This window comes from Arabidopsis lyrata, assembly GCF_000004255.2.
Source record: "Arabidopsis lyrata subsp. lyrata unplaced genomic scaffold ARALYscaffold_2, whole genome shotgun sequence".
In the NCBI taxonomy this organism is placed as follows: domain Eukaryota; kingdom Viridiplantae; phylum Streptophyta; class Magnoliopsida; order Brassicales; family Brassicaceae; genus Arabidopsis; species Arabidopsis lyrata.
The window spans coordinates 18288330-18316153 of NW_003302554.1; the positions used below are offsets into that span (position 1 = coordinate 18288330).

The 27824-nt window shown below is 38.1% G+C and overlaps 7 protein-coding genes across 11 annotated transcripts; 4 read left to right on the top strand and 3 right to left on the bottom strand.

Moving 5' to 3' along the window:
- Window positions 1-74: 74 nt before the first annotated feature.
- LOC9323812 (mechanosensitive ion channel protein 6) lies at window positions 75-3616 on the bottom strand. Its single transcript, XM_002889155.2, has 5 exons — window positions 1554-3616; window positions 1352-1475; window positions 982-1275; window positions 701-903; window positions 75-611 (listed from the first exon to the last, which is right to left on the bottom strand). Exons 1-5 carry the CDS (start codon window positions 3194-3196, stop codon window positions 302-304), a joined length of 2574 nt encoding a protein of 857 aa, XP_002889201.1. The 5' UTR covers window positions 3197-3616; the 3' UTR covers window positions 75-301.
- Window positions 3617-4680: 1064 nt separating this feature from the next.
- LOC9325265 (protein VTE6, chloroplastic) lies at window positions 4681-6691 on the bottom strand. Its single transcript, XM_021034810.1, has 5 exons — window positions 6225-6691; window positions 5735-5988; window positions 5445-5568; window positions 5228-5332; window positions 4681-4986 (listed from the first exon to the last, which is right to left on the bottom strand). Exons 1-5 carry the CDS (start codon window positions 6648-6650, stop codon window positions 4891-4893), a joined length of 1005 nt encoding a protein of 334 aa, XP_020890469.1. The 5' UTR covers window positions 6651-6691; the 3' UTR covers window positions 4681-4890.
- A 167-nt stretch (window positions 6692-6858) lies between these two features.
- LOC9325266 (50S ribosomal protein L13, chloroplastic) lies at window positions 6859-8511 on the top strand. The gene is made up of 4 exons (XM_021034819.1): window positions 6859-7162; window positions 7473-7658; window positions 7856-8026; window positions 8197-8511. The coding sequence occupies exons 1-4, from the start codon at window positions 6908-6910 to the stop codon at window positions 8311-8313; spliced, it is 729 nt and encodes a 242-aa protein (XP_020890478.1). The 5' UTR covers window positions 6859-6907; the 3' UTR covers window positions 8314-8511.
- Window positions 8512-9631: 1120 nt separating this feature from the next.
- On the bottom strand, window positions 9632-11433 carry LOC9325267 (putative B3 domain-containing protein At1g78640). The gene is made up of 2 exons (XM_002889158.2): window positions 10789-11433; window positions 9632-10690 (listed from the first exon to the last, which is right to left on the bottom strand). The coding sequence occupies exons 1-2, from the start codon at window positions 10931-10933 to the stop codon at window positions 10128-10130; spliced, it is 708 nt and encodes a 235-aa protein (XP_002889204.1). The 5' UTR covers window positions 10934-11433; the 3' UTR covers window positions 9632-10127.
- A 94-nt stretch (window positions 11434-11527) lies between these two features.
- On the top strand, window positions 11528-14202 carry LOC9325268 (DNA polymerase delta subunit 3). 3 transcript variants are annotated; one of them, XM_002887703.2, is made up of 8 exons: window positions 11528-11666; window positions 11919-11974; window positions 12065-12189; window positions 12419-12578; window positions 12669-13084; window positions 13194-13637; window positions 13736-13841; window positions 13932-14202. In XM_002887703.2, exons 1-8 carry the CDS (start codon window positions 11598-11600, stop codon window positions 14068-14070), a joined length of 1515 nt encoding a protein of 504 aa, XP_002887749.1. In that variant the 5' UTR covers window positions 11528-11597; the 3' UTR covers window positions 14071-14202. The 3 variants fall into 3 exon arrangements, with proteins under 3 accessions (XP_002887749.1, XP_020890447.1, XP_020890446.1); XM_021034788.1 differs by having other exon boundaries at window positions 11533-11666; window positions 13945-14193; XM_021034787.1 differs by having other exon boundaries at window positions 11533-11666; window positions 13197-13637; window positions 13932-14193.
- A 10-nt stretch (window positions 14203-14212) lies between these two features.
- LOC9323814 (gamma-glutamyl hydrolase 1) lies at window positions 14213-17276 on the top strand. 3 transcript variants are annotated; one of them, XM_021034804.1, is made up of 13 exons: window positions 14213-14312; window positions 14398-14534; window positions 14645-14907; window positions 15008-15094; window positions 15168-15257; window positions 15343-15437; window positions 15530-15590; window positions 15820-15909; window positions 15996-16058; window positions 16167-16255; window positions 16353-16445; window positions 16538-16941; window positions 17034-17276. In XM_021034804.1, exons 1-12 carry the CDS (start codon window positions 14293-14295, stop codon window positions 16587-16589), a joined length of 1140 nt encoding a protein of 379 aa, XP_020890463.1. In that variant the 5' UTR covers window positions 14213-14292; the 3' UTR covers window positions 16590-16941; window positions 17034-17276. The 3 variants fall into 3 exon arrangements, with proteins under 3 accessions (XP_020890463.1, XP_020890464.1, XP_020890465.1); XM_021034805.1 differs by having other exon boundaries at window positions 14422-14534; XM_021034806.1 differs by having other exon boundaries at window positions 14220-14312; window positions 14468-14534.
- A 186-nt stretch (window positions 17277-17462) lies between these two features.
- Window positions 17463-19947, top strand: LOC9323815 (probable gamma-glutamyl hydrolase 3). Its single transcript, XM_002887705.2, has 10 exons — window positions 17463-17893; window positions 18032-18118; window positions 18260-18349; window positions 18528-18622; window positions 18697-18757; window positions 18974-19063; window positions 19161-19223; window positions 19401-19489; window positions 19574-19666; window positions 19772-19947. The coding sequence occupies exons 1-10, from the start codon at window positions 17543-17545 to the stop codon at window positions 19803-19805; spliced, it is 1053 nt and encodes a 350-aa protein (XP_002887751.1). The 5' UTR covers window positions 17463-17542; the 3' UTR covers window positions 19806-19947.
- Window positions 19948-27824: the final 7877 nt, after the last annotated feature.

Below are 27824 nucleotides of genomic sequence, written 5' to 3' on the forward strand. Positions count from 1 at the left end.
TCATTTTGTTCACTATCCCTGGGGAAAGAGTTCCAATAATAGACCAATTCAGTTAAACCAGGAAAAAGAAAAAGAAAAAGAAAAATCCGTTAATTTTGCACGAAACGAAATTAGAATCAGTATTCATAAACCAAAAAATCCATAAACACCTTGAGACCGCTATGCAGATTAAGAGAACCAAAATTTATACATCACATTAGAGTCATCTAAATTCTAAATTCTAAATTTGTAGAGTTCATAAAGAAAAATGAGAAAAACAGAACCTCTTGATCCAAACTATATAAAAAGTTTTATTATAGTTTCAGTTGCTGCCAGAAGCTGGAGCACTCCAATTTGGTGGAAGACGGTCGGAAACTGGCAACACAGTAGAAGTGGGCATGTTTCGGACATTGATGTCTAGAGGATACAATCTATACTCGATGTCGAGCTCTCTGCAAATCTTGGCAATTTCTTCAACAAGTTGAGACCTTCGAGCCCATTTCTCTCCCATATCTTGATGATTCATTCGATGCGTTGGCCAAACCGCAATTCTCACGCTGTTTAATGACTCCATGTCTTTGAATACTATCATCGGCGCCGGATACCAATGATCCTTCTTCCCCTCAATGTAACTATCACAACAATGAATGCAGGTAATGAATACATAAAAGGATTCAGGAACTAAAATTTCCGAAACTGTGATTCCAAATTTGTAATGTACCTTGTGATTCTCTGTTTGATGAGGATGATTTTCTCAGCTGGAGTAGTAATGTGGATGGAGAATTCGATTCCATCTCCCATATCGGGGCTACGGTAATAGTTTCCAATGGATTTAGTCCAGAGAAGACTGTTCGGGTACACGACTTTCTGATTATCAAATCTCAAGAAAACTGTTGTCAATATGTTCATCTCTTCCACAACCATCTGAAAAAAGAAGTTTCTTTAGCATTAGAATTGGAAAATGGAACTTTTAGTTACTAGTGTTTGGATTTTTGAATTTACCTGGACTCCATCAATCTCGCATCGATCGCCTACATCAAATGGGTGTATCACAAACAAGTAGATGATAGATTCGAATACTATCTTGCACATGTTTCCAAATATGAATGCGACAACCACAACTTGCGAGCTCATGACCACGAGGAACTTGGTGGAAGTGATTCCAAGTATGATAAGCCAAATAACAAGTATGATGATCCCAACCACGATATTCACCATCTTGTGAAGCCTGTTTACTGCTGTTTTGGTGTCGTTTAGGGTCAATGCAAGAGCTCTTCTTTCTCTAAAAGCATTCACCTATGAAAAAGTGTTTGCGCATATTCATTAGTATCTGAATACATTAAAGAATGTATATTCATTCCAAAATTCTTACCACCCAGTTTTTAAGAGATGATTTGCTGATCCTGTTAGTCTCAGATGCTCCTTCAAAGAGACTTAAAGTCTTCAAAGCTTCGTCATCCGGCAGAAACCGCATAATGTCATTCGCGTAGATGAACCTAAATAAAAAAAATGTTAATATCCACAAAGCAATACTGGTAAAGGCTTTGTATAAACGAAAAAGTGATTTTATTTACTTTGATCCTGGCTTAGCAACATTATGAAAGATCTTTCTTGCGGCGAGCTTTGCCTCAAACTCACTTCTGATTTGGTTTCCTTTATCATCATCCAAGTTTGGATCTTCAAGCTGTTCATCCAAAGTGGTAAGTGATCCATTCCGGATTATATTCATCAGCCTCTTCATTTTCCATGCAGAAACATTCTTAGGATTCAGCTTATGAAGGCTATCGATCGTAATCCCTTTGTTTTCTCCTCCTCCTCCTCCTCCTCCTCCATTAGATAGAACACGAGAGATCAACGGGCTTTTCCCGGTCTTCATTGGACTTTTCTGAGCCCCTGACTGAATCTCAACACCTCCTGGATTCTGAAACTTCTTAACCTCAACACTGATTCTCTCTTCCTCTTCCTCGTTTTTTTGGATCTCAATCAAAGGAGGACCCGAGAGCGTCTCAATCACATACTGAGTAAAGAGAGACTCTTGAATCCTATCGAAGTAAGTGCTCATATGGAACGAGGAAGCAAGAACCTTAACCAACAGTGTCTTCACGAGCCACAACAAGAACCCAACCAACAAACACACAAAGATCTTAGTCACAACCCGAAGCGCCTTAGTGTTAGCTGCTTTAGCCACTTTCTCATCAAACAAGAAATGCCAAGCCAGTAAAACAAGTCCTAACCATAAGCAATTCTGCACCGCTTTTCGGACACCATAGACGAAATACAAAACTCTTTTCCTCAAAAGAAAGTTCCTTTCGATGAAGAAGACAACAATCTTAACAATCCAACTAGACACTAACCTACCACAGATCAACACCAAAACCATTGATTCCCATTTCCATAGCTGAAGTTCCCAGAGTTTCTTCCTACGCAAGGAAGGTATGGCAAGAGTGCAAACAAAGCCAGCTATAATCAAAATCAAACTCAACCATTCCAACACAATCCATAGACTAAGTTTATCTTTCCTGTACTCTTCTGGTAAATCCTCCGCAGCAAATGGATCATCTTCTTCCTCCTCCCCTTGATTCTTAGGGCTTTTTCCGAAAAACCCAGATTTCATCTGCCCGGATTTCGGGATCCTACCCGATTTCATATCCGCCGTTTGCGGTGGCAACTGAGGCGTTGGCGGATCCGAAAGCCGTGACTTAGTCCTCATCTTCAGCAAATTGCTAGAGCTTCTCTGAATCGGAGCATTACCACTACACTTGACAACTTCTCCATCATCGTTATTGTTGTTATTACTGCGGCTGTCTCGTCTTCCCACGGGGTCAGGAGGTTTGGTAGGCACTTTCGCCGACGTGGGAGATTCCGATACCGGAGTTAAACCTCTAGATTGAAGCTCATCCATACCTAAGTCCATATCAAGACAAATCTCACCGGAAGCTTGCTGTTTATGGAGAAACTGACCAATAAGCTTCGTGGGAGGATCTTCGCCGCGCCGAAACTCAAAACCCTCATCTTGTTGCTCCTCCGTGGTGGCGGCGGATCTATCGGAATCAACCGCCGCAGCATTATGACCTTTGTTGAGGTTACCTTCACCATCAGTCCAAAAATCGTAACTTCCGTCTCTCCATATTCTTCCCACAGTCTCTCCGGAGACTCCATTGTTATCACCGTCGATTTTGACGATAACTTCTCGCCGGTCAGCCGAATCAACGGCCATAACTCAACGATACAGCGAAATCTAGGTTTGGCGTACACAACACCGATTAGAGAAGGAAAGAAAAGGCAAAAAAATCACACTTTTGGGTAACTGTGAAAGCTAGAAGAGAAAACGCTTTTATTTCATCAGAGCTGGTGATGACTCCTCTATGTGAGAGAAGAGAGACTAGTTAGTAGGAAATAAAATCATCTAATTAAGGTACGACGCGTGTAAGCCAATCGCTGCCAACATCATCACTTTGAAATCTGTACGACACACAGAGATCATCTCTCTCTCTGTCTTAATATTATTATTATTTTTTCCAATACCAAACTTTGGCAAAGTTCGAGAAGAAGATGGGAACTTACTCACGGCGAACCACTTACGTTTTTTTTTTTTTCTTTTCGTCAAGCTTTGGCAAACTAATTTTTGTTTAATACAGTACTATATTCTTTTTGTTTTGTGGATATCGTTTTACATATTTTGTTTGATTTTAGGCTAGCATATAATTTTAAAAAAATCAAATTATTCCATTTTTGGTATTGTTTAATAGGTTAGGTTTGTGGCCTTGTGGGGAAGGGACATTCGTCACATGTATGAATGAACTCACGGAAAACGATTAATATTGTATTTAATGGCTTAGTTAGGGGTTGTCGTATTATATAATACAGTAAGTTATTAATTTAAAAAAGTAGTTTTTTTAGAACAAGAAAAGTTCCAGAAATAAGAAAGTTACAAACTTACATTATTATGGAGCCAGTAGTAAACCCATGTTAGAAAATTTAACCAAGAAAGTGAAAAACATTTGACAAATATAAGAAAAAGCGCAGCAAGAGTCTTCTTCATGCGCGGCGCGGCGGAGATTTGACTTTAGAAAGAAAAAGCGAGATTTGCGGCGGTGAATATCAGCGGTAGAATTCACGCGTTTAGAAGCGCGTGTGGTTGTCACTTGTCAGCTGTATTAGACAAATGTCGCGGCCCATGGGCCATCGTCGTATCGTATAGCGGACCACAAAGGTTCGTAAAAGCAACGCATTGTATAAATTTTCTTCATCTTTAAAGTAGCAGGCCTGTTAAGTCTCGCTGTATAACAGCTAGGCCGATTGATGCTTAGTTTTATTTCTCTAGAGGCATCTAAATTAAAATTGGCCACCAGAAACATTATCTTACGCAACGACGAGAATATAAAAAAGATGATAGGAACACGACATCATAATGACAAAAGGAAGAATGTATTCGAGAAAATCACGACCTTTTTTTCTACTTCTTTCTCAACCAATTTTTGATACTTTGTTGTTGCCTTTTTCTTACATTTACATCACTACTTCCTCTACTTTCTACCTGTATTTTTTTTACAGTTTCTTCAATTTCTGATGTCGCAATAGAGTTTGGATTTCATGTGAAGGAAGTGGAAGAGATCAAGTGAATGGATCCTACGCAGAAGAACTATCGAGACAAGAGATTTATGAGATTTTAAAAGTTTCTCTATCTACGGGACAATTTCAAAGGTGGACTTAATTCAAATACATATCATCCAATAATTGTTAGACAAGGGTTCCAGAAGTTTATATATCCCCTCATTGATGTTGGACTACTAATTGTACACAACAGAGTGTAATTTACAACACAACTGAATACGTAAGGTGTTTAACAATAGAAAAAAGAAAGAAAAAAAATCTAACCTCACTGAGAAGACATGACCTTCGTGACAGGTTTTACTTGACCCAATTCTGGAGTATAAACTGTTGCATAAAAATCGCCACGATGCTTCCCAAGCTTATGTTGATCACGTTGACTACATCATTGTTTAGCTACAAACAGCAAAATGGTGACTAACATGAGACAAAATACATTGCATTCTTCTTTTGTTGGTAAACTAATTGCAAGGAGTGGATTCATAAGACCAAAACTCAAAAAATTCTGTATTGAACGGATATCTTTTTCCACTCAGTTTTTCTGTCAGAAGTGACGGTATTTTCATCAGATTATCATCTTCTTGCATTGGCAATAAGTAGACAGAGTGAGAAAATGTGTTCATTGAAGTGAGCATACCCATTTGAATCCTTCTTTGTCTTGAAAAGAAGCACCTATTATGCTCTCCCCAAGATTGGCAATCTGGGAAGCTAGTACACATACAGCTGCTTCAGGAGGAGTTATCTGTATTCAAGAGATCAAAGGGAAAAGAAATTTAAATCGTGTAATAATCAACATAAAGAAGATGTGCAAAGGGAAATTTTGGTAGCAAATAACATATTAAATACTCTTTTACCTGACCCAGGAAACAGCCAACAGATGCAAGAAAAAATGATGCTAAAAGTCCAGCCAATGTTCCTTCAATACTCATAGCTCCCTCGGTTCCTCTTGGTACAATCTTAAATGTGGTAGCTAAATACCTGCAACTTTCCACCGGTTACTAAGAGAAGAAAATGAATGCATATCATTTCAGTTGTCAATTGGATACATGTTATGACATCACAAGTCCATGTCATACTTAAGACAGAAAACAGACATACGCATCACAGAAGAGGCTATAGAGCTGGATAACAGTAGCATACTCACGTTGTTTTTCCATAAGCTTTGCCTATCTCGCTCGAGACGGTGTCAGACACTTTAGTGCAGAAACTGGAAACAAAACCAAGCCGGAAAAGCTGGGAAAAAGCTGCTCCTCCCACTTGATATATTGAAAGAAAAGCACAGACACAACCAGCAGCACTTGAACCAATCACACTGCGTGGTCCTCTTCTGCCCTTTCTCTTTTCCGCCACACCTTGTGCTTCCTTTTGCGTCATTTTAACCTTTGTTGCCGCTGTTCCCTGTAATATTGTAAATCATCTAAACCAACTTCAACGCCAGAATCTATTGCAAAATGAGTGTGCGGCAAACATAATAACACCCCTTCAATTATGCTTTTAAACGTGATTAACCTAAAAATCACGAAAACAAAAAATTAACCTAAAACTCTAACGACATTCTTCATTCATTTGCTCGAAATCAAAATCAAATGAGCAAATTTCTAATGTTTAAGAGTCAGTGACCAAAATGCACTTACTATGACGAAGTAAGCAGCGACTAAGAGGAAACCAGCAGAGCCATAAGCTCGCCAAGTTAAAGTACCGAGCAAAAACGCGGCGGCGATCCCAGAAGCGGACAATCCTGTAACAAGAAGCGGTGAACCGAGAACAAATATCAACAAATTGTTAGCCACGGCTGATTTCCACGTTGGTGACGCCGATTGAATCAGCTTCATCGCCTCCGTCATCACTCCTTCCATCGATGCAGCCGCCGCCGTAGCACCGTCGGCTCTACTTCCCGACGAAAGCATTCCGTTGGAAAGGGGTTCCAGATTACGTCGTCCAAATCGGCAAGATCTAGCGAATGGAGCAGAAGAAGAAAATCCCCAGAATTTTGGGAATCTCAGAGGTGAAACTGATCTAGAAGAATTTAAGAGTAGTAGAGTAGACGAAATCGTTGCCATGACTTAGCTTGCTTCCGAAGACCTTTCTCACATTGAGAAAAAAAAAATCAATTAAGAAAAAAAAAATCAACGTTTCGGGTTGGATCCGGAGCTCTGAACAAACCAGATCCTTAACCCGTTTTATGTTTATTGTTCGGTCCTGGAAATGAGTTTATTTACAGTAGTGCCACTACTACTATTTCATTTACTGAAGAACCCAATCTTATCCGAGAAATCGAAAAGAGCAGAAGAATTTTGCAGAAGAGAGAAAAACAAAAATGACGGTTCTTTGCTCGTCTTCGACGGTGATACTCCCTTCTTCTTCAGTGAAACCCTCCGGTAGTGAGAGAAAGTCTCCGTTTTTAGGGTTCTCTCTAACGGCGTTCTCGAAGCCGTCGGTAAGAGTTGGCATTTATGCGAATTCGAAAAGAGGATTGCAAGTGAAGTGTGAAGCTGAGGAGACGACGACGAAGACTTCTCTTGTTCCGGCGAATCAACGATGGATGTTCGACGAAGAAGAAGCTAATGGCCCTGTAACGATTATCTATCTCCCTCTTTGTTTAGCCTCTCTGAAACTTGTGTGCTATAAGATGTCGAACTTTAGCTCTTGCTCTGAAATTTTCATGGAATTTTGTGGAACGTTCCGGGAATTTGAAGTATAGCATTGTTCCGGGATTTTACCTTTGATTCCATATCTGTGTTGTCTGAATCAAATGGCTTTGAGAATTGATGTTTGTTCTTATGAATTTGTTAACTTGGAAGTTTTACTTCTTTATGTTTGGTTGGAGAGAAGTTAAAAGACATTGCTTGAAACTTTTATGGAGTGTATTCTATGGTTTACAGGACATCTGGAACACGACATGGTATCCAAAAGCTTCAGACCATGTGAACACGGATAAGCCCTGGTTTGTGGTTGATGCAACTGACAAAATTCTTGGTAGATTGGCATCAACAATTGCTAATCACATCCGTGGGAAGAATCTTGCCTCTTACACTCCCAGTGTTGACATGGGAGCCTTTGTGATTGTGGTATGAGTTTCTTGAGCTATCTTTAGAGAATAAGAAATGTGATTTGCTTTACTTAATTTCTTGTCTAGATGGAAGAGCCTGTGACCTGGTTTTAATGAGATATACAATCAACAGGAAGATCTAAACTTTTATGTAGATGTTTGGGCAATGTTTGTAACTTGGCACTTCTAATACCTTTTTCGGTTGTTTGGTTAAAGGTGAATGCTGAGAAAGTTGCTGTATCTGGAAAGAAGCGGAACCAAAAGCTGTACAGGAGGCATTCAGGACGACCTGGTGGTATGACAGTAGAAACATTTGATCAATTGCAGCAGAGAATTCCTGAAAGAATTGTTGAGCATGCTGTTCGTGGAATGCTTCCAAAGGGACGGGTTAGATACATCAATTCAAAGCTCTTTATTAGTCTCTTTTAACAATGAGCAAACAGTTTTTCTTCCATTTTATGGATTAAACTAGTAAACCACTTGGGGTGATAATGATATTGATTGATGACTAGTTTTTTTTAACTCCCTCTAACTTTGGTCCGACCATTTTTTGGCAGCTTGGGAGAGCTCTGTTCAATCACCTGAAGGTGTACAAAGGCCCGGACCATCCGCACGAGGCCCAGAAGCCGCTTGATTTGCCTATTAGGGACAAGAGAATACAGCTGCAAAAATAGAAGCACCGCACAACATCGACTAAGCTCCACTGTTCCATTATCGCCAATCGCAGAGAGTTTTTTCTTCTCAGGTTTCTGTAGTTTCTTCATACAAAACCAGAGGAGGCTTTGCAGATTCTTGTTATCGCTTCTATCAACTCTGTTATGCTATAAAGCTTTCTAATGTGACATATTTCTCATTCAATCTTTTGTTGCTGACTATCTATCTTCAACATGATAAAGATGACATGTAATGAATAACAAAACCAATTAGTAAAGAACACTTCAAATTTTCATTTTAAGTTGGCTACCACAACAACTGCCATAAGCAACAGAATCACTATTAACAAAATCTTCCTCAATTGGTAACAAACCTTCGCAAAGAGTAAGAAAATCAACCAATCTTCTGCGTCCCTAGGAATCCAAATGTATCTGTATTAATGCCCGACTTGGAAAGGCAATCTCTCTCTCCCGGAGATTTCTAGTGAAATAGCTTCAGTTCTTCTGTAGGAGCTTTTGCGGTTGCACGAGAAAGAACACGAAAGTGAAGCTTATAATTAAAACGATCCCAGGCGAGTCCAATCATGTCTCCTGCCTTCAACCTCTTCTGTGAGCAAAATCTTGGCGGCAGGTATCCTTTAGACAATAATTCGTTTTCGAAATCCACCTCAACAGATGCACATTGTGCGAACTGCGAAGTGTCAGATTCGTGGTCGTACATGTGAACTATGATTCCATCGCCTTGTACGAGTTTCTTTTGGTCATCTTCAGAGAGATATCTCAGAATGTGGCATTCAACGTCGGCTTTGCTCAGATAAAGTTGTCGGCGAATATCGAAGATGTTCAGTTTCTTCTTGATGACCCATGGACCTGTCTCGTATTGCTTAATCTTTCTTGTTAGTTCTTCATTTCCTGGAGCACAAGTGACATTGGGGTAATCAGCGTTTCGGCAATGCCATGTGTCGTCGTACAAACAGAGGGTCGTCGAGACAAAACCCTTTTTGGGGTCTTCTAAGCAATGATTCTTCTTCAATTCTTCATCTGAATTCGTTGAAGAAGCAGAAGAGAGAGGTATAGAAACGCCAAAGAGACGGACCTCTGTTTTCTTGGATGGCACTCGTGATTCTTCTTCACTCATAATATTAGCTAGAGAGGGACACGCATATATAGACGTGACGGGTTGAGAACTAACCCGTCGTGTAAAGGAAAATTCATGGCCATTAAAACGGATATAGTAAAGCTTATGATAAGGTGAAATGAATTTTCACAATTTTTTAAAAGTGAACAAACTATAGAAATTATTAATTAAATAGTTTTAGGATTTCTGTTGACCAAAAAAAAAAAACTTTTAGGCCTTCAAGCCCAAAAAAAAAAATTGCTTTGACAATTCTTGATCCTGGCTTTTATGTATAAGCATTAGCATTATACACTGCTTGTTGTGACTAACCAACGATAATGTGAAGTTCTTGTTCATATAACTTAAGTTGTTTTCTGGGGACATTTGGTTAAAGGTGAATGCTTAGAAAGTTGCTATATATGGAAATAAGAAGAACCAAAAGTTGCACATTAAAACATAAGATCTATTTTGAAGTATTGTTTGTTTACAACACATCAATTAATTCTCAAGTTGGATACCTAAACTGCTAAACATGTATCATAAGCAACACTGCTTAACTGCTAATCACTGTTTGACAAGAAAAAAAAAACTTACTCTTCAACTTGGTAATAAGCGTTTCTGAATGAGATAACAAAATGCAGCAACTCTTAATACATTGGAGATTGATTACTGGATTAATAGCTTCTTTTTCTTTTTCTTTTTTTTTACCTTCTTTTTCTTATGCTGGAGCTTTTGTCTTTACACGAGAAAGCACACTAAAATGAAGCTTATAAGTAGAGCATTCCCAGAAGAGACCAATCTTGTCTCCTTCCTCCAAGCCTCTCCTTTTGATAAATGTTTTAACCCAACCATTCTTTAGAACATAGCTACGCTGGAATGCTAGACAGAGCTCGTGCTCAGTGTCTGTATCGTGGTCGTACACCATAACCGTGATTCCGGGCTTGCCTTTGTCTATCTTTTTGGAATCTTCTGGAAGGAGATGTTTCAGAATGTGCTCCTCAACGGAGCTTTTTGACAGAGTAAGTCGACGGCAAGTACCGTAGGCAACATTGCTCTTGGTCAGTTCCTTCTTGATGGTCCAGTACTGTTGCTCCTCATTTTCTTTTTCCTCTTTCAAGATAATCTTTGGATTGGTAGGCTGAAAACTTGCTGGATTGGTATCCTGACTATTTGTCATCGAACTTATGTCGACAAATCCAGGGTTAGGGATCATCAGAAACTGGCCAGAGAATCTTTGTGAGCCAAGCGAAAAGTTACTCTGGTATCTTCTAGACAGAGTACCTGCAAACACAAGAAGACGTGAAGGTATTCAGAGATGATAGGAAGCACAGAAGTTTTTTCTGGCCAAATATTTTAATTACTAGCTGTGATGTTATTACTTTCAAGGTAATTTGGGGTTTTCCAGAAGCAATGATGACCCTTCAAGGCTTCGTCTGTGTTCATCGGAGACGTCCCCTGCTGCTCTTGGCTCATAAACGTCTGACTCTTCGTTGCTGAAGATTTAGAGAGGACGAAGAGAGGCATTTTCGTTATATTTTGATGGCAAGAAAGGATCTCGAGTGGTATTTTCGTGGTTCTTGGCTCGATTCTTCTTTCCCGGAGATAGAGATCTCTGTTTCCTTGGATGTCAAGAAAGATGAGTACTGCGATTCTTGGCCGGAGATGGAGGAACGCCGGAGAGAGACGACCTCACTGTTTCCTTGGATGCAAGAAAGAAAGACCCTTTTAGGAATCTCTCGCGCTTCTTCGTCGGAGATACACAGTAACTTGGGAGAGTTAATCGTTGAAACAATTTTAGAGAGAAACTGTTGTGAGAATCGTGAGACTGCGATATTGACGGGAGGGACACGTATATATAGACGTGTTTTAATGATTTAATATTTTTCATTTTATGCTAGTTAACTTAAACCGTAATTTGGTCAGGAGTAGTCGAAGGAAACCGGACCGATTAACCTGAATGTACAAGCCCATTAAGAGCAAATAATAGCAATAGGAAAATGGCTTTCGCGGCTCAAGCCCACACAAAATAGCGTTATCACGTGAGTGGCACGGGCGTACAGCAATTCCACAACCACATCGAATCGATGTCAATTCATTTTCCTTTAAGAGCACCCGCCGCGCGAGAACTGGCGGGAAGTTCAGACATCGTCTCGAAGAAAAACCTCCCAAATTTGAGAAATCGGAAAAGATGACTCACACCGAAACCCTAAATATTCTCGATGAAATCGAATCGCTTGTCTCCGATCAGCTTCAAGTGGTAATTACCGATTTCTTTCTCCATTTCTCGATTCCTTAATTTTACTGGTTAGGGTTCTTCGATTCCCACTTCAGTGATTTTAAAATTTGTCAACAAATCGTTTATTGCTGATCGGATTAGGGTTAATTGTTGAATTCCGAAGCTTCTGAGATTGTAGTTTGTTGTTGCATTAGTCCTGAGATTCGGAGGTGTTATGTAAAATTGAGTCATTTGGTTTATAATTACTGATTTGCTCAATCCATTTGGTTTCAGGTATCTTACAAATGGTTGAGTCGAAATTTCTCGCTTTCATCAAATACTGCCAAGAGGTACATTGTTCCCTCTCTATTGGGACTTCAATAGATTTTAGCTACTGCAGTTTTCTTTTTGTATAAAACCTGGGGCTCGTTTGTTATTAGGTTGCTCAAGGATTTTGTAGAGAAACAAGGGAAGGGTTTGGAAGTTGTATATATTGTGTCTGGGTTGCTAAAGAACGGACCTTCGAATTACCACGCAAGGCTTGCTTCTAGCACCGAACTTCCAGGTCTCATTCTCATTCGGCGACCTCGTTTCTCTTTGTTATTTTTCATGACTGTCTTTTGTATAATGATGAAACTTGCTAGTCTTTTGGTTTTTCATCTTACTGATTCTATTTTCACCAAGTAGTTACTATGTCAAATGTTGTTTTATTTACTTCAATGTTACAATTAAGAAGTTAAGTGATGGCAAAAGCGAAAATGATTTGACACTTCCCTATCATTACTTCTATGCAGAAGTGGAGAAAGAGTTCAATGGAAAATATTCAGTACATATCTACAGTGTTCAAGCTAGTATTCCAATGGATCCAGCAGCCATATGGAACACTGAGTTTGTGCAAGCAGAAGAACTCTTCAGGCAGCATTCAGCCATTGATAATTGCTTGAAAGGCAACAGGTACAACTTTTCTGTTATTGCATGAAAGCTGTCCAGTACTGTTGACCAGCCTTGCCCATTCTAACTAGAGAGGTGTGACTTTTATACCAGGTTTTGTGGCGTCTCCAATTCTTGTGTAAAGCGCAATATAGAGGGAACCACTGGAAATGTTACGGCCCCGCGAACTGAAATTGTGAGAACTACAGGACGATCTAATAGTAGTTTAAATTTTCAAAAGAGTACATTGCCGTCAAACCAGGAAAAGAATTTTCAGCACTCAAGCCATAATGTTGTCCATCAGGCTAAGAGTGAAACTACTGCTGCTCCAGCTAAAAATCAGTCTGCGAAATCCTCTTTGGATAAAGAAAAAGCTTTTCCTGTGCCCGCTAATAAAAAGAATGGACAGGGCGAAAAGAAGGTGACTGGAACTGGTGGTTTGTTGAAAAATATGTGGGGCCGTGTGCCTATGAAAACAGAAGATGATACTCCAACAGTAGAGGTCAAAAATTATATTACTGATCATTCGGGTATGTTTTCTAATCCATCCACCTTAGGTACTGATCAATGGCTATGGCTTCCTTGGTGTCTGTTATAGCTAGCTTTGTTCCTCTATATAATGTTCTGTAATTGGTGCAGAAGCCGAAAAACCTTCTCATGATACCGACAATAAGGGAGGCAGCGATGATGAGACTCGAGATGTCAATTTCATGAGAGCGCCTAAAAATGATAACAGAAAAAGGAAGGTGATATTTGATTTTTCAGATGACGAGTATGAAGATGTAATCAGCTTAGCATCTCCTAGTAGTCCAAAGGTTAATTCACGTCCAGATGTGGAACTCAGTTCCGAAGATTCAGGTCCAGAGAAGCCTGATGCAGATCGAGAGATAAAATCTGAGGAACCAGAGGTCAGCAAAGAAGACAGGCAAAAAACTGCTTGTACTACTTTGTCAATGGAGAAGATCCAGGCCATTGGTTCTGAAGCTAAAGTGAATCCCTCAAAGGGAAGAACTACTGAAGTTCCTAGTTCACCGAAAAGGAAAAAGGTGTTGAAGTCACGGATTGATGATCGTGGGAGAGAAGGTATGCTAAGCATCCAATATCGTTCTAAATAGTAACAAAAATAAACACATGTATGTCAATGTCTCTTACTTAAACAATTCTCTGTTGGCTGGATATAGTAACTGAGGTAGTGTGGGAGGAGACAGAAACGCTTCCAAAGAAGAAAGAGGACACTGATACAAGTAAGAAGTTAAATGATGGCAAAAGCGCAAATGCTGTTAACAGGTATGTTTTCAGAGATGATTAAGCCAATCTGTAAGTTGTTGTAAAACCCGAATACAATATAAAAGCATGTATCTGAGTTTCTTGTTTCAGGGCGGTTGTGCAGAAGAAGAGCCCAGCCATGGGAAACACAGCAGCCACAAACGCAGGAGGAAAAGCAGGAAGCAAGAAAGGCGGAAACGCCAAAGATCCAAAGCAAGGGAATATAATGTCCTTCTTCAAGAAAGTTTAAAAAGGCTTTTTGTATTTATTGTTTGCTATGTTTGATTGAGGATATATATCAAAATCAGAACATAGATTCATCTGACTGTATGTTTTGATCCATTGTTTCTAAAAAAACACTTTTGAGCCGTTTCTTGTTAAACTTGTCATGTCTTAAAAAATTCGTACTTACCCTGTATTTCAGGTTGAGTGCATCGGTCGCTGGCTTCTACAATTAAAAGAAATAAAAAGAATGTGGATCCACTCTGACAGGTGGGCTATTTTGATAATATAAATATTAATTAGTAATAATAAAATACATATCCACGTTTTTGGTGTAAATGAATATTTAAGAGAGAAGGTGGATTGGTTATGGTGGAAGAGTGTGCGAGGAATTGAATAATTTGAGATACATACAACTTGCGCAGAAGAATCAGATGATCGACAACAATTGCTTATATAAAGAAGAGCTGAATCGTAGTAATTCTTACTCAGGTCACTCTCTCTCTTTCTCGTCTTTCTACCATTTGACTCTTCTTCTTCTTGCTCGGAGATGTGGCGTTACGTTTGTTTACCGTTTTTACTCTTACTTTGGAGTGATACAGGTCTGGCCGAGTCGACGATATTGCTCCCTAGTCAAGCCGGATTTGACGGTTCAGGGAGTCCGGTTTGCTCCTCGCCGGATCCGAACCTGAACTACAGGCCGGTCATCGGTATCCTGAGTCACCCTGGAGATGGCGCGTCCGGTCGGTTGACCAATGATACGAGCTCCACGTACATCGCGGCTTCCTATGTGAAGTTCGCTGAGGCAGGTGGAGCTCGTGTTATCCCACTCATCTACAACGAACCTGAAGAACTCCTCTTTCAGGTTCCCAAATCCCTCGTGCTGATATAATTAATTTAGTTTTGAATTTTGCTATTTTTAATCCAAGTTATTTTTCTTGGTGATTTACATTTTGGAACTGCAGAAGCTAGAGCTGGTCAACGGTGTGATATTCACTGGTGGTTGGGCTAAAAAATATGATTATTTCGAGATCGTCAAAAAAATCTTCAATGTAAGCTGTCTATCGCTTATTTGTTTGCTTTGCTCACCGAATATGAATTCCAATTATTTGTGTTTCTCACCAGAAAGCTTTGGAGAGAAATGATGCTGGAGAGCATTTTCCAGTTTATGGCATTTGTCTCGGATTCGAGCTTATGTCAATTATCATCAGTCAGGTGACTCTCTTCTTCTTTCCTTAAGTACAAACTCTCAGTCAGGTGACATTCTAAAATCTCTCAAATCCTTTGTCATTGGTAACAGAACAGAGACATTCTTGAAAGATTTGATGCAGAGGATAATGCATCAACCCTACAGTTTGTTGATAATGTTAATATCGATGGAACATTATTCCAAAGGTGCATAGCTTTTTCATGATCCTTTTCGTTTTTCAGTTTATAATGATCTCAACTATTCCCAATATATAAATGTAATGTTTTCGTATTTCCAGATTTCCTCCAGAGCTGTTGAAAAAACTCAGTACAGATTGTTTGGTTATGCAGAAACACAAGGTTAGTAATGCCACCTCTAGTTTTCTGCAGAATATGGAGTTCAATTGTCAAAGCTAACGTATTAAAGAGAGCAATTTGACACTAAGACTGCTTTGGTTGTTTCTCTCTCCCTATTGTTTTGTTTACCTCTGTGGTTAGGCAATTTTTGATTGCCATGTCTAAACAGTTATTTATAGGCTCATTTTTATATGCTTGCTGAATGCTGATACGGATTGTTGTTATATCCCAGTATGGTATCACACCAGCAAACTTTCAAGGCAATCCTGCTTTGTCTAGTTTCTTTGAAATCCTCACAACCTGCATAGATGAAAACAGCAAGGTAATAATATTCCTATAAACCATGAGAGTACTCTATGAATTTCAGAATCTGACTTGCGAACGGATGTAATTATATTTCGTTTGCAGACTTATGTTTCAACTGTTAAAGCAAAGAGATACCCAATAACTGGCTTCCAGTGGCATCCTGAGGTATACTGGCCAATTAAACTCATGTTTCTAATCCTATTTTCTCAGTGCACAGTTTTGATTTTTAGAAAAGAAACAAAGCTCTTATTGCACTTAACTAACTCTCTGTAGAAAAATGCATTTGAATGGGGATCATCCGCGATTCCACACTCTGAGGATGCAATCCAGGTGACACAGCATGCTGCTAGTTATTTAGTCAGGTAAGATCTCTCTCTCATCTCAACGTTTTCACAGTTTCTCCAACACATTTAGTGCGCACTTGTTTTTCTCATGGATTGCGGGTTGAATGCGCTGCAGTGAAGCTAGGAAGTCACTGAACAGACCACCATCAAAGAAAGTGCTAAGCAATCTCATATACAACTATAAGCCTACTTACTGTGGATACGCAGGGTAAAGCCACTCAGGACAATCTTTACACAAGTCTCTTGTTTTTGTTGTTGACGATTTCCTAACGATGTTCTTTGGATCATATCATCTTGCAGGAGGGGTTACGACGAGGTTTACATTTTCACACAACCAAGATCCCGTTTCTGAGGACTTACTCGTCTTCTTGTGTGTTTGTTTGTAACTCTGATTTCTAGTTTCAATGTAGGGAGCCGATTGTTTTGCTTGCCTGCATGATTTCGATTTATCTCTTTGGAAGTAGATCCTTTTCAAAAGAAATAGTAATTGTGTTTGGTTCGTCTTTCTAGCAAAACGGCATGCCGTAACTTTGGAATGATGGCACTAGTTAACTTTGTGTAACTAGTGCGCACTTGTTTTTCTCATGGATTGCGGGTTGAATGCGCTGCAGTGAAGCTAGGAAGTCACTGAACAGACCACCATCAAAGAAAGTGCTAAGCAATCTCATATACAACTATAAGCCTACTTACTGTGGATACGCAGGGTAAAGCCACTCAGGACAATCTTTACACAAGTCTCTTGTTTTTGTTGTTGACGATTTCCTAACGATGTTCTTTGGATCATATCATCTTGCAGGAGGGGTTACGACGAGGTTTACATTTTCACACAACCAAGATCCCGTTTCTGAGGACTTACTCGTCTTCTTGTGTGTTTGTTTGTAACTCTGATTTCTAGTTTCATTGTAGGGAGCCGATTGTTTCTATCTTGCCTGCATGATTTCCCTGGTTGATTTATCTCTTTGAAAGTAGATCCTTTCAAAAGAAATATAATTGTGTTTGGTTCGTGTTTTTAGCAAATAAACATTTGACTTTTGAGATTGATTACCGGTAAATCCGTAACTTTGAATGAGTGAGTAATAATGGCCCCTGACTAACGGTAACGGGCTCACTAAAAGCCCAATAGGGAATAATTAAATTATATAGATAAATACAAATTTAAAATAATTGGAATCACACGTTTTTTTTTTTTTGTAAAAAAAATTAAAATGATGGTGGACGTTGGTCGTCGGGGATGAAGAATGATTGATATGAAATCAAACAATGGGATAAATCCACCATTGGAGACGTGCATCTTCATCCTCTGAGATGTGGAGATTCTACTTCTGCTTACCGTTCCTACTCTTTGATATTAGCGCGGCGACTTCTGCCGAATCGATTTTCCTCCCAAGTCAAATCCGAGTTGACTCTTCCCGCGTCTTTGATACACGGAGTAGTCATGTATGCTCCTCCCCGGATCCGAACCTCAACTACAAGCCGGTCATTGGGATTCTGACCCACCCTGGCGAAGGTCGATGGGACGCTGGTCGTCACTCTCTGAGCTACGCCTACTCGACGAACATATCGTACATCGCAGCTTCGTATGTGAAGTTAGCTGAGACTGGTGGAGCTCGTGTGATTCCTCTTATCTACAACGAGCCTGAAGAACTCTTGTTTCAAGTTACTAATCACTAATCTTACAATTACTTGTTCTACCTTGTATTTGGCTACACTTATTACAATCTTATTGTTTTGGCTATAGCTTGCCAAAATTAGTCCATTATTTTCATCTCAGTAGAATTCATTTGGGAATTGCAGAAGCTAGAACTGGTGAATGGTGTGATATTCACTGGTGGTTGGGCTAAAACAGGATTATATTACGATATAGTGGAGAAAATCTTCAATGTAAGTTCTCATTATTCAAACACTATCCGTTGCTTTCATTTCATGTGTTAGCTGAGCATATGTTTTCGTTGACCTATTGCTTGTGTTGTACAATAGAAAACAATGTAATAACTCTTTTTGAAATCCTGATGTTTCTGACAGAAAGTTTTGGAGAAGAACGATGCTGGAGAACATTTTCCGGTGTATGCCATGTGTCTTGGATTCGAGATTTTGTCAATGATCATAAGTCAGGTCACTCTTTTGCCTTCTTGCTTCTTAGAGCAACTCCCACATATGTAGAGTTATAAATTTAAGTTGCTCACACTGCTTAATATTTAGAGGAGCTTTAAGCTACGCAAGCTCAATCTTGAGCTGAGAGGGATATGCAGTTTCCATCCTAAATTTCTGACGATTTTGTGTTTTGTAACAGAACAGAGACATTCTTGAAAGGTTTGACTCAGTAAACTATGCATCAAGTCTCCAGTTTTTTGAAAATGTTAATATCGAAGCTACCGTGTTCCAAAGGTACATATAGCTATGCTTTTAGCTTTTCAGTGATCCAAAGAACGATATATAATTGTAATGTTTCATATTTGCAGATTTCCTCCAGAGCTGTTGAAAAAGCTTAGTACAGACTGTTTGGTTATGCAGAACCACTATGTTAGTATCTCATAAGCCCTCTAATTTTCTGCAGAATATGAATATAGTTCTCACCTTTTTGTTGCTCTTAAGTATGCTTTGATTGCTGTTTTCTTCTTAGAGTTTCTTTTACCTACACAGTTAGACAAAAAAAAAATTGCATTTCCTTGCTTTCTTGTTCTTGAATGATTATATATTCTCTCTGTAGTTCTGAAATGAAATGTTATCGTTTCTCAGTTTGGTATCTCACCAGACAACTTCCAAGGCAATCCTTCTCTGTCTAGTTTCTTCAATATCCTCACAACCAGCGCTGATAAAGACAGCAAGGTATAATTCAATATGTTCCTATAAACTATAATGATTTATACAAATTCCACAAGCTGACAGTTTCAATGAACGGATCTATTAATCTTCTTCTTTCCAGACTTTTGTTTCAACTATTCGATCAAAAGGATACCCTGTGACCGCCTTCCAGTGGCATCCAGAGGTATTACACACAAGTTAATTTGTGTCTTTCATTAGTCTTCTCAATCCTTAGTTAACTTCTGTCTTTCGTTAGTCTTCTCAATCCTTAGTTAACTTATCTTTCTCTGTGCTATATTGCTTTATAATGGATATATTTTTCTAAAAAAGATCCCTACAAAGTTACAATATTACTCTTCAGAAAAATGCATTCGAATGGGGATCATCCGAAATCCCACACTCTGAGGACGCAATTCAGGTGACTCAGTATGCTGCAAATTATCTAGTCAGGTTAGTTCTCTATTGATCAATGTAGGAAGATTCAGTAAAAGACTTATGTAGTGGTTTAATTTTCTTATTTGAATTTTGGTGTAGTGAAGCTAGAAAGTCAATGAACAGACCATCTTCTGAGAAAGTGCTGAGCAATCTCATCTACAATTACAAGCCTACATACTCCGGATACAAAGGGTAAAACCAAAAAAAAGCCACTCCAATCCTTACATTTTTGCTGTATGTTAAAAGTTAAAACAAATATTGGATCATATATGATCTATCTCAATGATTTTTTTGCAGGAGCGGTGACGACGAGGTTTACATTTTCATGTAATAAAGATCCATTTATACTAAGAACATGTATATTGTTTCTCCTTATTCACCATTGATTGTAATTTGTAACCAAGGTGGTGAACAAAACAACTGTTAAATTTGGGCTAATTCTGGGCTTCCAACTAAAAACCAATTGGCAATTAGTGGATTGGCCCTAACCCTTTATATATTATTGATTGTCCCATCAAACTTCCGATGTGGGACTTGGATTGTATCTCCAACAATCTCCCCTTCAATCCAAGGACCACATGGATCTTAACACACCTCCTCTTAACACACCTCCTCGATCCCTCACTCGGACCGATAATAAGCCCCTTTCTCGGGCCCCCATTACTCAGGTTTGAGGTATGTCCGTATCCACATTTCTAGGTCCACCAGAATTTGAACCTTGGGCTCTGATACCATGTTAAATTTGGGCTATTTCTAGGCTTCCAACTAAAAATCAATTGGCAATTAGTGGATTGTGTTATAAATTACATGTTGGATGGACTCCATAACCGTGGGTCTTATCCATATTTTAGAAGGCCCATGTCCATGTCCTAGAAGGCCCATGCCCATGTTCTAGAAGACTCTCCTTATGACGGCCTATATTGTACTTAGTGGGCTTTTGGGCTTTAGGGTTTACTAGCCCAATGGGGATTTGTCTCCCCTCTTTATGTATATACTAGGATATGACCCGCGGTACACCGCGGGTTAATTATTTGATTTTTTTTATTCTTTTTATAAACTAATGAATTTGTTGTGTATAATATTTCCTGTTGTATCGCAGATCATATGCGTTGTATCTAAAAAATAAAAATTTTAAGTTGTATTTATTTTGTTTAGTGTTTAAGATTGTATAATTATATTTTGATTTGTTAATTCTAGGATTTCACCCGTGGTATATTTTCCCATATTAATATCGACCCAAACCCATCCTACCATATAATTCTGTTCTGTGAAATTAAACATCATTTTGTTATTTTTTTAATAACACTTTTTTTAAAAGACATATAATTCGAATCAATTTAAAAGTTTGCTTTCAAATGGTTTTCATAATATATATATAAATATATATATATATACATATATATATATATATTTTATAAATTATGTGTTTTTGGACCAACCCGTAAAAATAATTTACAATTGTTATTTTGATTTTTAATTTTAGGATTTCACCCGTGGTATACTCTCCCGTTTTAGATAATTGTAGAAATTAAGAAAAGATCCGAATGACTCAATTTCGGGTCAGAATAAAAAAAAATGACCTAATTAATTGCGCAATTTGTTTTTCAAAAATGATAATATAAATTGCACACATACTTTTTTTTCTTCATCAACTGAGTAATATATGTCCGTTTAAAAATAATTTGAATCATAACATATGCAGAAAAAACTAAAATTTACTATATGTATATATTATAATAATTCAAAATAATTTAAATATAACATCAAATAAAAGTGAAATGAGAATCATATATTTATGTTTAAATTAATTAGAGAGATTTTAGGAAATTCGCTCAAATTTGTTATATTAGCATTAAATCATCATATTTGATTTCTTTATCTATAAAAATTGTAAAGAATATACCATAAATTAAGAGTTTAGATATAATAATTAGTTGAGAAATATATATATTTTAGATTTTATTAATTAATTTCGTTTTTGAATTTTGCCAAAATTTAAGGAAAGATCCGATTGAAGATTTCCGGATCAAAATCATAAAAAAAAAACCGACCCGATTAGAGAGCAAAAATATAATTCAAAAATGTTAAGTAGATATATATTTAGTAATAACTACATATATATACGAAATCAATCATTTAAATTGCTAGGATTTTTTTTGGAAAGTCTCATTATTTGGATCCGAAAGACTTAATTGAGGGTCAAAATCCGGGTCAAAATTAAAAAAAAAAAAAAAAACAAAACTGACCCAAAAAAAGAGCAAATATGTACTTTAGATTGTACACATATTTTTTTCTTTATTGATTGAGTAATATATATCCGTTTTAAAAAATTTGAAACATAGCATATGTAGAAAAAAATATAAAATTTTATTAACTGTATATATTTTATAATAATTCAAAATAATATAAATATAAATCAAATAAAAGTGAAATGAGAATCATATATTTTTGTTTAAATTAGGTAGAGAAGTTTTAAGAAATTAGCTCAAATTTGTTATATTAGCATTAAATCATCATATTTGGTTTCCTTATATATAAAAATAAGAAAGAATATGCCATAAATAAAGAGTTTAGGTGTAGTAATTAGTTGAGAAAATATATATTTTTAGAATTTATTAATTAATTTCGTTTTTGAATTTTGCCAAAAATAAGGAAAGATCCGATTGAAGATTTCCGGGTCAAAATCACAAAAAAAATCCGACCCGATTGGAAAGAGCAAATTTGTACTTCAAAAATGTTAAGTAGATATGTATCGAAACTTCATTCATTAATCAATAGAACAACAAGTTTTATAACACGTTATCAGCACGACTTGCTCTTAACGAAAACCCTAAAACCCTAACCCTATTCATCTCGGCACAGTTCATCACCGACACAGTTCATCTCAGTACTGTTCATCGCTGATACTGTTCATCGCCGACACTGTTCATCGCCGACACTGTTCATCGCCGACACTGTTCATCACGGTACTGTTCATCGCGGCACTGTTCATCGCGGCACTGTTCATCATGGTACTGTTTGCTGTTCGTTGCAGCAGCGTGAGTTACCGAGGTCTTTAGCTCCCGGTTCTAGTCCATACAACCCCATAAGGTGAAAGGTAAAATCAAAACCTTAAAGCTAAAGAACCCAACTTGAATTTGAATCTAACAAACGGTGGAAACCTAAAACGAATCTTGATTGTATAAACGATTGTTTTTCGCTTGTAAAAACCGATCATGAACTTGAACTTAACAAACGGCTAAGACACTAAAACGAATCTTGATTGTTTAAGCGATTGCTATTGCTTGTGAGATCCCTTTGTTTGACTCGTTTAGGTTGCTAGAAAAGTTGATTATTGCTTATGCTAAAATCGCCTAAGTTGCTAGAGAAGTTTTAATTATCTAAACCTAAAATCGCAGAACGAAAATACATAAGCTAATAACCGAAACTTTAAAGGTCTAAAAACCTAAAACCTAAAACGAATCTAATCCAAAAAATTCCATAAGTTTAAATCGGCTTGATTGAGATTGTTTAGGTTGTTAGATTGTTTGCTCCTTTGATTGATTACATGCTTAACACCCTAAAACTAAAATTGCATGAACCCTAGAAAAGTTAGAAAAGATAATCCTAAAAGAAATCTCAAAACCCTAAAACCTAAAATCCTAAATAAAATAGGAAACCCTAAAATCTAGGAAACCTTAAAATCCTAAATAAAATAGGAAACCCTAGATAATAGGAAATCTTTAAAACCCTAAATCTTAGGGATAATAGAAAATCTTAAAACTCTAAATCCTAGGAATAATAAGAAATCCTAAAATCTTAAATAAAAAATAGGAAATCTTAAAATCTAAAATCATAAGTGAAATAGGAAAATTAATCATAAAGTAAAGAGGAAAGTAAATCCTAAAAGAAAAAGGAAAAGTTAATCCTAATCAAAAGAGGAAATCTAATCCTAAGCAAAAGAGGAAAGTCAAATCCCTAAGTAAATCGATTCATGGTTCGGTCTCAAATACCGCATGACACTAACGATTACATGATTTTGACTCAAAACTTTTCCTTGTAGATGTTGAATTACAACTTGTACTTTACTGCCCTAAATCTCTTAGGAGATAATTATTTTAAAATAGGCAATGGATACTAAGATTATCCTAAAGTCAAAAGGACTTGATGAATGTATCTAATAAGGCAAGAATGGCAAGAGAGAAAGATAGATACAAGGCAATATTAGCCACCATCTTATTGAGAGTCTCATAATCCAGGACTATAAGTCCGTGGATGAGTCTATTGCTAGATGAGCAAAATAATGACTTACAGATAAAAACAGTGAATTACGACCTCATAGATTAACCGCATTACCTAATGCCAATAAGGCCGCAGAGGATAAGAAAGAATCCAAAGAATCTAACCACGTCTAAAGTGATAGACCACACGGCCGTGACCGTGGTGGATGGAAAGGACGTGGTTGTGGCCACTATAACTCATCCGGCCGTGGGAACCACTATAACCGTGGATGTAGACCCAATTCCGGCCGTGGTCGAGGGCGAGGACGATGTGGTATTTCCAAACCACAACACTCGACCAAATGAGTATGCCATAGATGTGGTATTGAAAGGACGTGGTTATGGCCACTATAACTCATCCGGCCGTGGGAACCACTATAACCGTGGATGTAGACCCAATTCCGGCCGTGGTCGAGGGCGAGGACGATGTGGTATTTCCAAACCACAACACTCGACCAAATGAGTATGCCATAGATATGGAATGGGAAACCATTGGGCTAAGATATGTAGGACTTCCAAACATCGTTGTGACCTCTATCAAGAGAGTGTAAAAGGGAAGAATCCTAAAGCCCATTTGGTATATAAAGATGGTGAACATGATCAAGATGATCTAATAGAGTATGAAACTTCTGATTGCATAAAAGAATCAAGTTGATAAATCTTACTTCGACATCAAAACCTCTATGCTTTTCTTTGCATTTTATGTGTTTATTGATTGTTATTTGCTTGAATTTATTTTATATTATTTTATGTTTAGAACATGATTCTTGTCCATATAAGAAATGGCCGAGGACAAGAACATAATTGTGGTGGATAGTGGAGCCACACAAAAGATAAGAGATATTTTACTAAATCTCATAATGAAAAATGCCAATATTAGCACTTAGCGGGTATAGCAAATCTTATTGAGGGCTACGGCCAAGCCCATATTCTATTACCAAATGGCACGCATCTTGAACTAAGCGATGCCCTATATTCACCCAGCTCGAAGAGGAGCTTATTAAGTTTCAAAGATATAAGATTGAATGGTTTCCATATTGAAACAAAGGGTGAAGGGAACAAAGAGATCACCCAAGGACATAAGAAAGTCCTAGAGACTATACCCGCATTATCCACTGGTCTCTACTATGCTAAAATCGATATGATCGAAGCTAATATGGCAATGAACAAAGAGTTCATCGAGAAATTCACTTTATGGCATGACCGGCTTGGCCATCCGGGTCATAGTATGATGCGTAAGCTTATTCAAAGGGGCACACCCTAAAAGAGAAAAGAGTTATCCCTAAGAATCTCACGTGTGAAGCATGTTCACAAGGGAAACTCATTATAAGGCCATCACCGGCTAAGGTAAATAAAGAGACCTTAAAATTTCTGGAAAGGATACAAGGAGATATATGTATGGTCCTCATTGATGCATCGACAAGATGGTCGCATGTTTGTCTCCTATCTACTAGAAACCAAGTGTTTGCTAGGTTATTGGCCCAGATAATAAGACTGCGAGCCCACTTTCCAGATTTTCCGCTTAAGACTATACGTCTAGACAATGCCGGTGAATTCACGTCCCAAGCGTTTAATGACTATTGTATGTCCATGGGGGTAAGTGTGGAACATCCCGTAGCACCTGTACATACACAGAATGAATTAGCGGAATCCTTCATTAAATGAATTCAATTGATAGCTCGACCATTACTCATGAGGTCGAAGCTTCCAGTAGCCGCTTGGGGACACGCTGTTTTACATGCATCAGAGCTTATACGCATAAGGCCATCTAGTGAAAATAGATATTCACCATCCCAATTACTCATGGGTCATGAGCCAGACATATCCCATCTAAAGACTTTCGGGTGTGCCATATATGTACCGATTGCTCCACCACATAGAACAAAGATGGGACCTCAAAGGAGGATGGGAATATATGTTGGATTTGATTCTCCCACCATTATTAAGTATCTAGAGCCAACTACGGGTGATCTATTTAAGGCTAGATACGCGGATTGTCATTTTAATGAATCCGAGTTTCCTACTTTAGGTGGAGAGATGAACAAGCTGGGTAAAGCAATAAAAAAAATATAATGGAATCAAACATCCTTAAATTGGCAAGATCCTCGGACTCTGGCATGAGAATCAGAGGTCCATAAGATTATACATTTGAAAAGCTAGCTAATCAATTGCCAGATTCCTTTGTTGACCCAAAGAAAATTATAAAAACGTACATACCAGCTTGTAATGCACCAGTACGTATTGATATCCAAAAGGGAATCAATGAAATTGCTACCGAGTCTAACACACGAAAGAAACGTGGTAGACCAATAAGTTCCAATGATAAAAACCCTCGGAAATTAAATAAAGGTGCAATAGGAATCCGAGGTTACTAAGGAAACCATCCCAGACATGGAGATAAGGTCGGCCGGCTCTAAGGTACAGGTACCATATAATGTAGCTTGGGACGCCAAGCTGCAAAGTATTAAAGGTCCTGACCATAATAAATCTCAAATCGATTATATCATGTCTGGAACATAATGGAACATATAAGAAATGTCGACATAAGATGATTTTGCATGCAAGGTAGCACTTGAATTTATGAATATAAATGAGGATCAGGAGCCCACGTCTATACTAGAGTGCACTCAAAGACTTGATTGATTAAATGGTACAAGACCATAAAACGTGGAGCTAAGAATCATTTAAGAAAAGGAATGAGTTTGGTCCGACCTTAAGGACACCATTCGATGTAAAAACCAGTAGGACACAAATGGGTCTTTGTGAAGAAGAGAAATGAGAATAATGAAATCGTGAGATATAAGGCACGGCTTATAGCACAAGGATTCTCACAAAGACCGGGGATAGATTATGAAGAAACATACTCCCCTGTGGTGGATGCTAAGTCTGGCTATATAAAGGAAAAGACTTGATTTGCGGCTAATGGATGTAATGCCTGCATATTTATATAAGTCCACTGGATGATATATATGAGATTACCAGAGGGTATTGAGCTCAAAGATAAAGATAAGAAAGGGTCTCGAGACCAATACTGCATAAGGCTGAACAAATCGCTTTATGGACTGAAACAAAGTGGACGCATGTGGTACAATAGATTAAGCGAGTACCTAGTCAGAGAAGGTTATAAGAATGATCCCATCAGTCCATGTATCTTCATAAAGAAATTTGCAAACAAAGGGTTTGTGATAATAGCAGTATATGTGGATGATTTAAACATCCTTTGAACCTCTGGGAAATCGCCCAAACAGTCGAATATCTAAAGAAAAAAATTCGAGATGAAAGACCTAGGCAAGACAAAATTCTGTTTGGGATTGCAACTTGAGTACGTGAATAATGGAATCCTTGTGCATCAAAAGGCATATACTGAAAAATTACTCAAGAGATTCAATATGGACCAGGCCCACCCATTGAGCAGCCCAATGGTGGTGAGAAGCCTTGGATTGGATAGTGATCCATTCGGTCCGAAGAAGGATGAGGAAGAAGTTCTCGATCCTGAAATGCCATACCTTAGTGCCAAAGGAGCGTTAATGTACTTGGCTAGCCACACTAGACCAGACATATGTTTTGCCGTGAACCTCCTTTGTCTAAATTTAGTTCATGATAAACCCAAAGGCACTAGAAAGGTTTGAAGGAAGGTTTGGTTAAATTTTAAATTCTATTCTTCCTATGTTTGTTTATTTGGGTTTTATTCTATACTGATCTAACCAAAGAAGGTCTAGTTTGCTTTGGTTTAGTTTGTTTTGCTGATGCAGGTAAAATCAGATTATGGCATGGTCAATAAATAGGAACTACGTGTGGCTTGATCCCTTCCAAGGGTACGTAGGCAGTCTTCTTCAAGGCGCAGCTACTACAACATCAAAGACCATCATATGAGGAGACAACACAGCCTGTATCGCTCAGCTCAAGGACGGCTACATCAAGGGAGATCGGACGAAGCACATCTTAACAAAATTCTTCTTCACGCATGACTTGCAAAGGGATGGAGAAGTTCGAGTGGTGCAAGTTCGATCCAGCGACAACTCAGCCGATCTCTTTACCAAGGCATTACCGACATCAACATTGAGGAAGCTCACGCACCAGATTGGGATGCG

What these genes read in the sequence shown, in the direction of transcription:
- LOC9323812 (XM_002889155.2), bottom strand. Translation starts at nt 3,196, where the DNA reads ATGGCCGTTGATTCGGCTGACCGGCGAGAAGTTATCGTCAAAATCGAC. An exon ending in GTTGCTAAGCCAGGATCAAA is followed by an intron (nt 1,476 to 1,553) that starts GTAAATAAAATC and finishes TTTTTTATTTAG; the next exon opens with GTTCATCTACGCGAATGACA. An exon ending in GCGAGATTGATGGAGTCCAG is followed by an intron (nt 904 to 981) that starts GTAAATTCAAAA and finishes TTCTTTTTTCAG; the next exon opens with ATGGTTGTGGAAGAGATGAA.
- LOC9325265 (XM_021034810.1), bottom strand. Translation starts at nt 6,650, where the DNA reads ATGGCAACGATTTCGTCTACTCTACTACTCTTAAATTCTTCTAGATCA. An exon ending in TCGCTGCTTACTTCGTCATA is followed by an intron (nt 5,989 to 6,224) that starts GTAAGTGCATTT and finishes ACAATATTACAG; the next exon opens with GGAACAGCGGCAACAAAGGT. An exon ending in ACAAAGAAGGATTCAAATGG is followed by an intron (nt 4,987 to 5,227) that starts GTATGCTCACTT and finishes TGCTGTTTGTAG; the next exon opens with CTAAACAATGATGTAGTCAA.
- LOC9325266 (XM_021034819.1), top strand. Translation starts at nt 6,908, where the DNA reads ATGACGGTTCTTTGCTCGTCTTCGACGGTGATACTCCCTTCTTCTTCA. An exon ending in AAGAAGAAGCTAATGGCCCT is followed by an intron (nt 7,163 to 7,472) that starts GTAACGATTATC and finishes TATGGTTTACAG; the next exon opens with GACATCTGGAACACGACATG. An exon ending in TGGGAGCCTTTGTGATTGTG is followed by an intron (nt 7,659 to 7,855) that starts GTATGAGTTTCT and finishes GTTTGGTTAAAG; the next exon opens with GTGAATGCTGAGAAAGTTGC.
- LOC9325267 (XM_002889158.2), bottom strand. Translation starts at nt 10,933, where the DNA reads ATGCCTCTCTTCGTCCTCTCTAAATCTTCAGCAACGAAGAGTCAGACG. An exon ending in AACCCCAAATTACCTTGAAA is followed by an intron (nt 10,691 to 10,788) that starts GTAATAACATCA and finishes TTGTGTTTGCAG; the next exon opens with GTACTCTGTCTAGAAGATAC.
- LOC9325268 (XM_002887703.2), top strand. Translation starts at nt 11,598, where the DNA reads ATGACTCACACCGAAACCCTAAATATTCTCGATGAAATCGAATCGCTT. An exon ending in TCATCAAATACTGCCAAGAG is followed by an intron (nt 11,975 to 12,064) that starts GTACATTGTTCC and finishes GTTTGTTATTAG; the next exon opens with GTTGCTCAAGGATTTTGTAG. An exon ending in TGATGATCGTGGGAGAGAAG is followed by an intron (nt 13,638 to 13,735) that starts GTATGCTAAGCA and finishes GGCTGGATATAG; the next exon opens with TAACTGAGGTAGTGTGGGAG.
- LOC9323814 (XM_021034804.1), top strand. Translation starts at nt 14,293, where the DNA reads ATGTGGATCCACTCTGACAG. An exon ending in ATGTGGATCCACTCTGACAG is followed by an intron (nt 14,313 to 14,397) that starts GTGGGCTATTTT and finishes TATTTAAGAGAG; the next exon opens with AAGGTGGATTGGTTATGGTG. An exon ending in GATGGAACATTATTCCAAAG is followed by an intron (nt 15,438 to 15,529) that starts GTGCATAGCTTT and finishes TCGTATTTCCAG; the next exon opens with ATTTCCTCCAGAGCTGTTGA.
- LOC9323815 (XM_002887705.2), top strand. Translation starts at nt 17,543, where the DNA reads ATGTGGAGATTCTACTTCTGCTTACCGTTCCTACTCTTTGATATTAGC. An exon ending in TGGTTATGCAGAACCACTAT is followed by an intron (nt 18,758 to 18,973) that starts GTTAGTATCTCA and finishes ATCGTTTCTCAG; the next exon opens with TTTGGTATCTCACCAGACAA. An exon ending in ACATACTCCGGATACAAAGG is followed by an intron (nt 19,667 to 19,771) that starts GTAAAACCAAAA and finishes ATTTTTTTGCAG; the next exon opens with GAGCGGTGACGACGAGGTTT.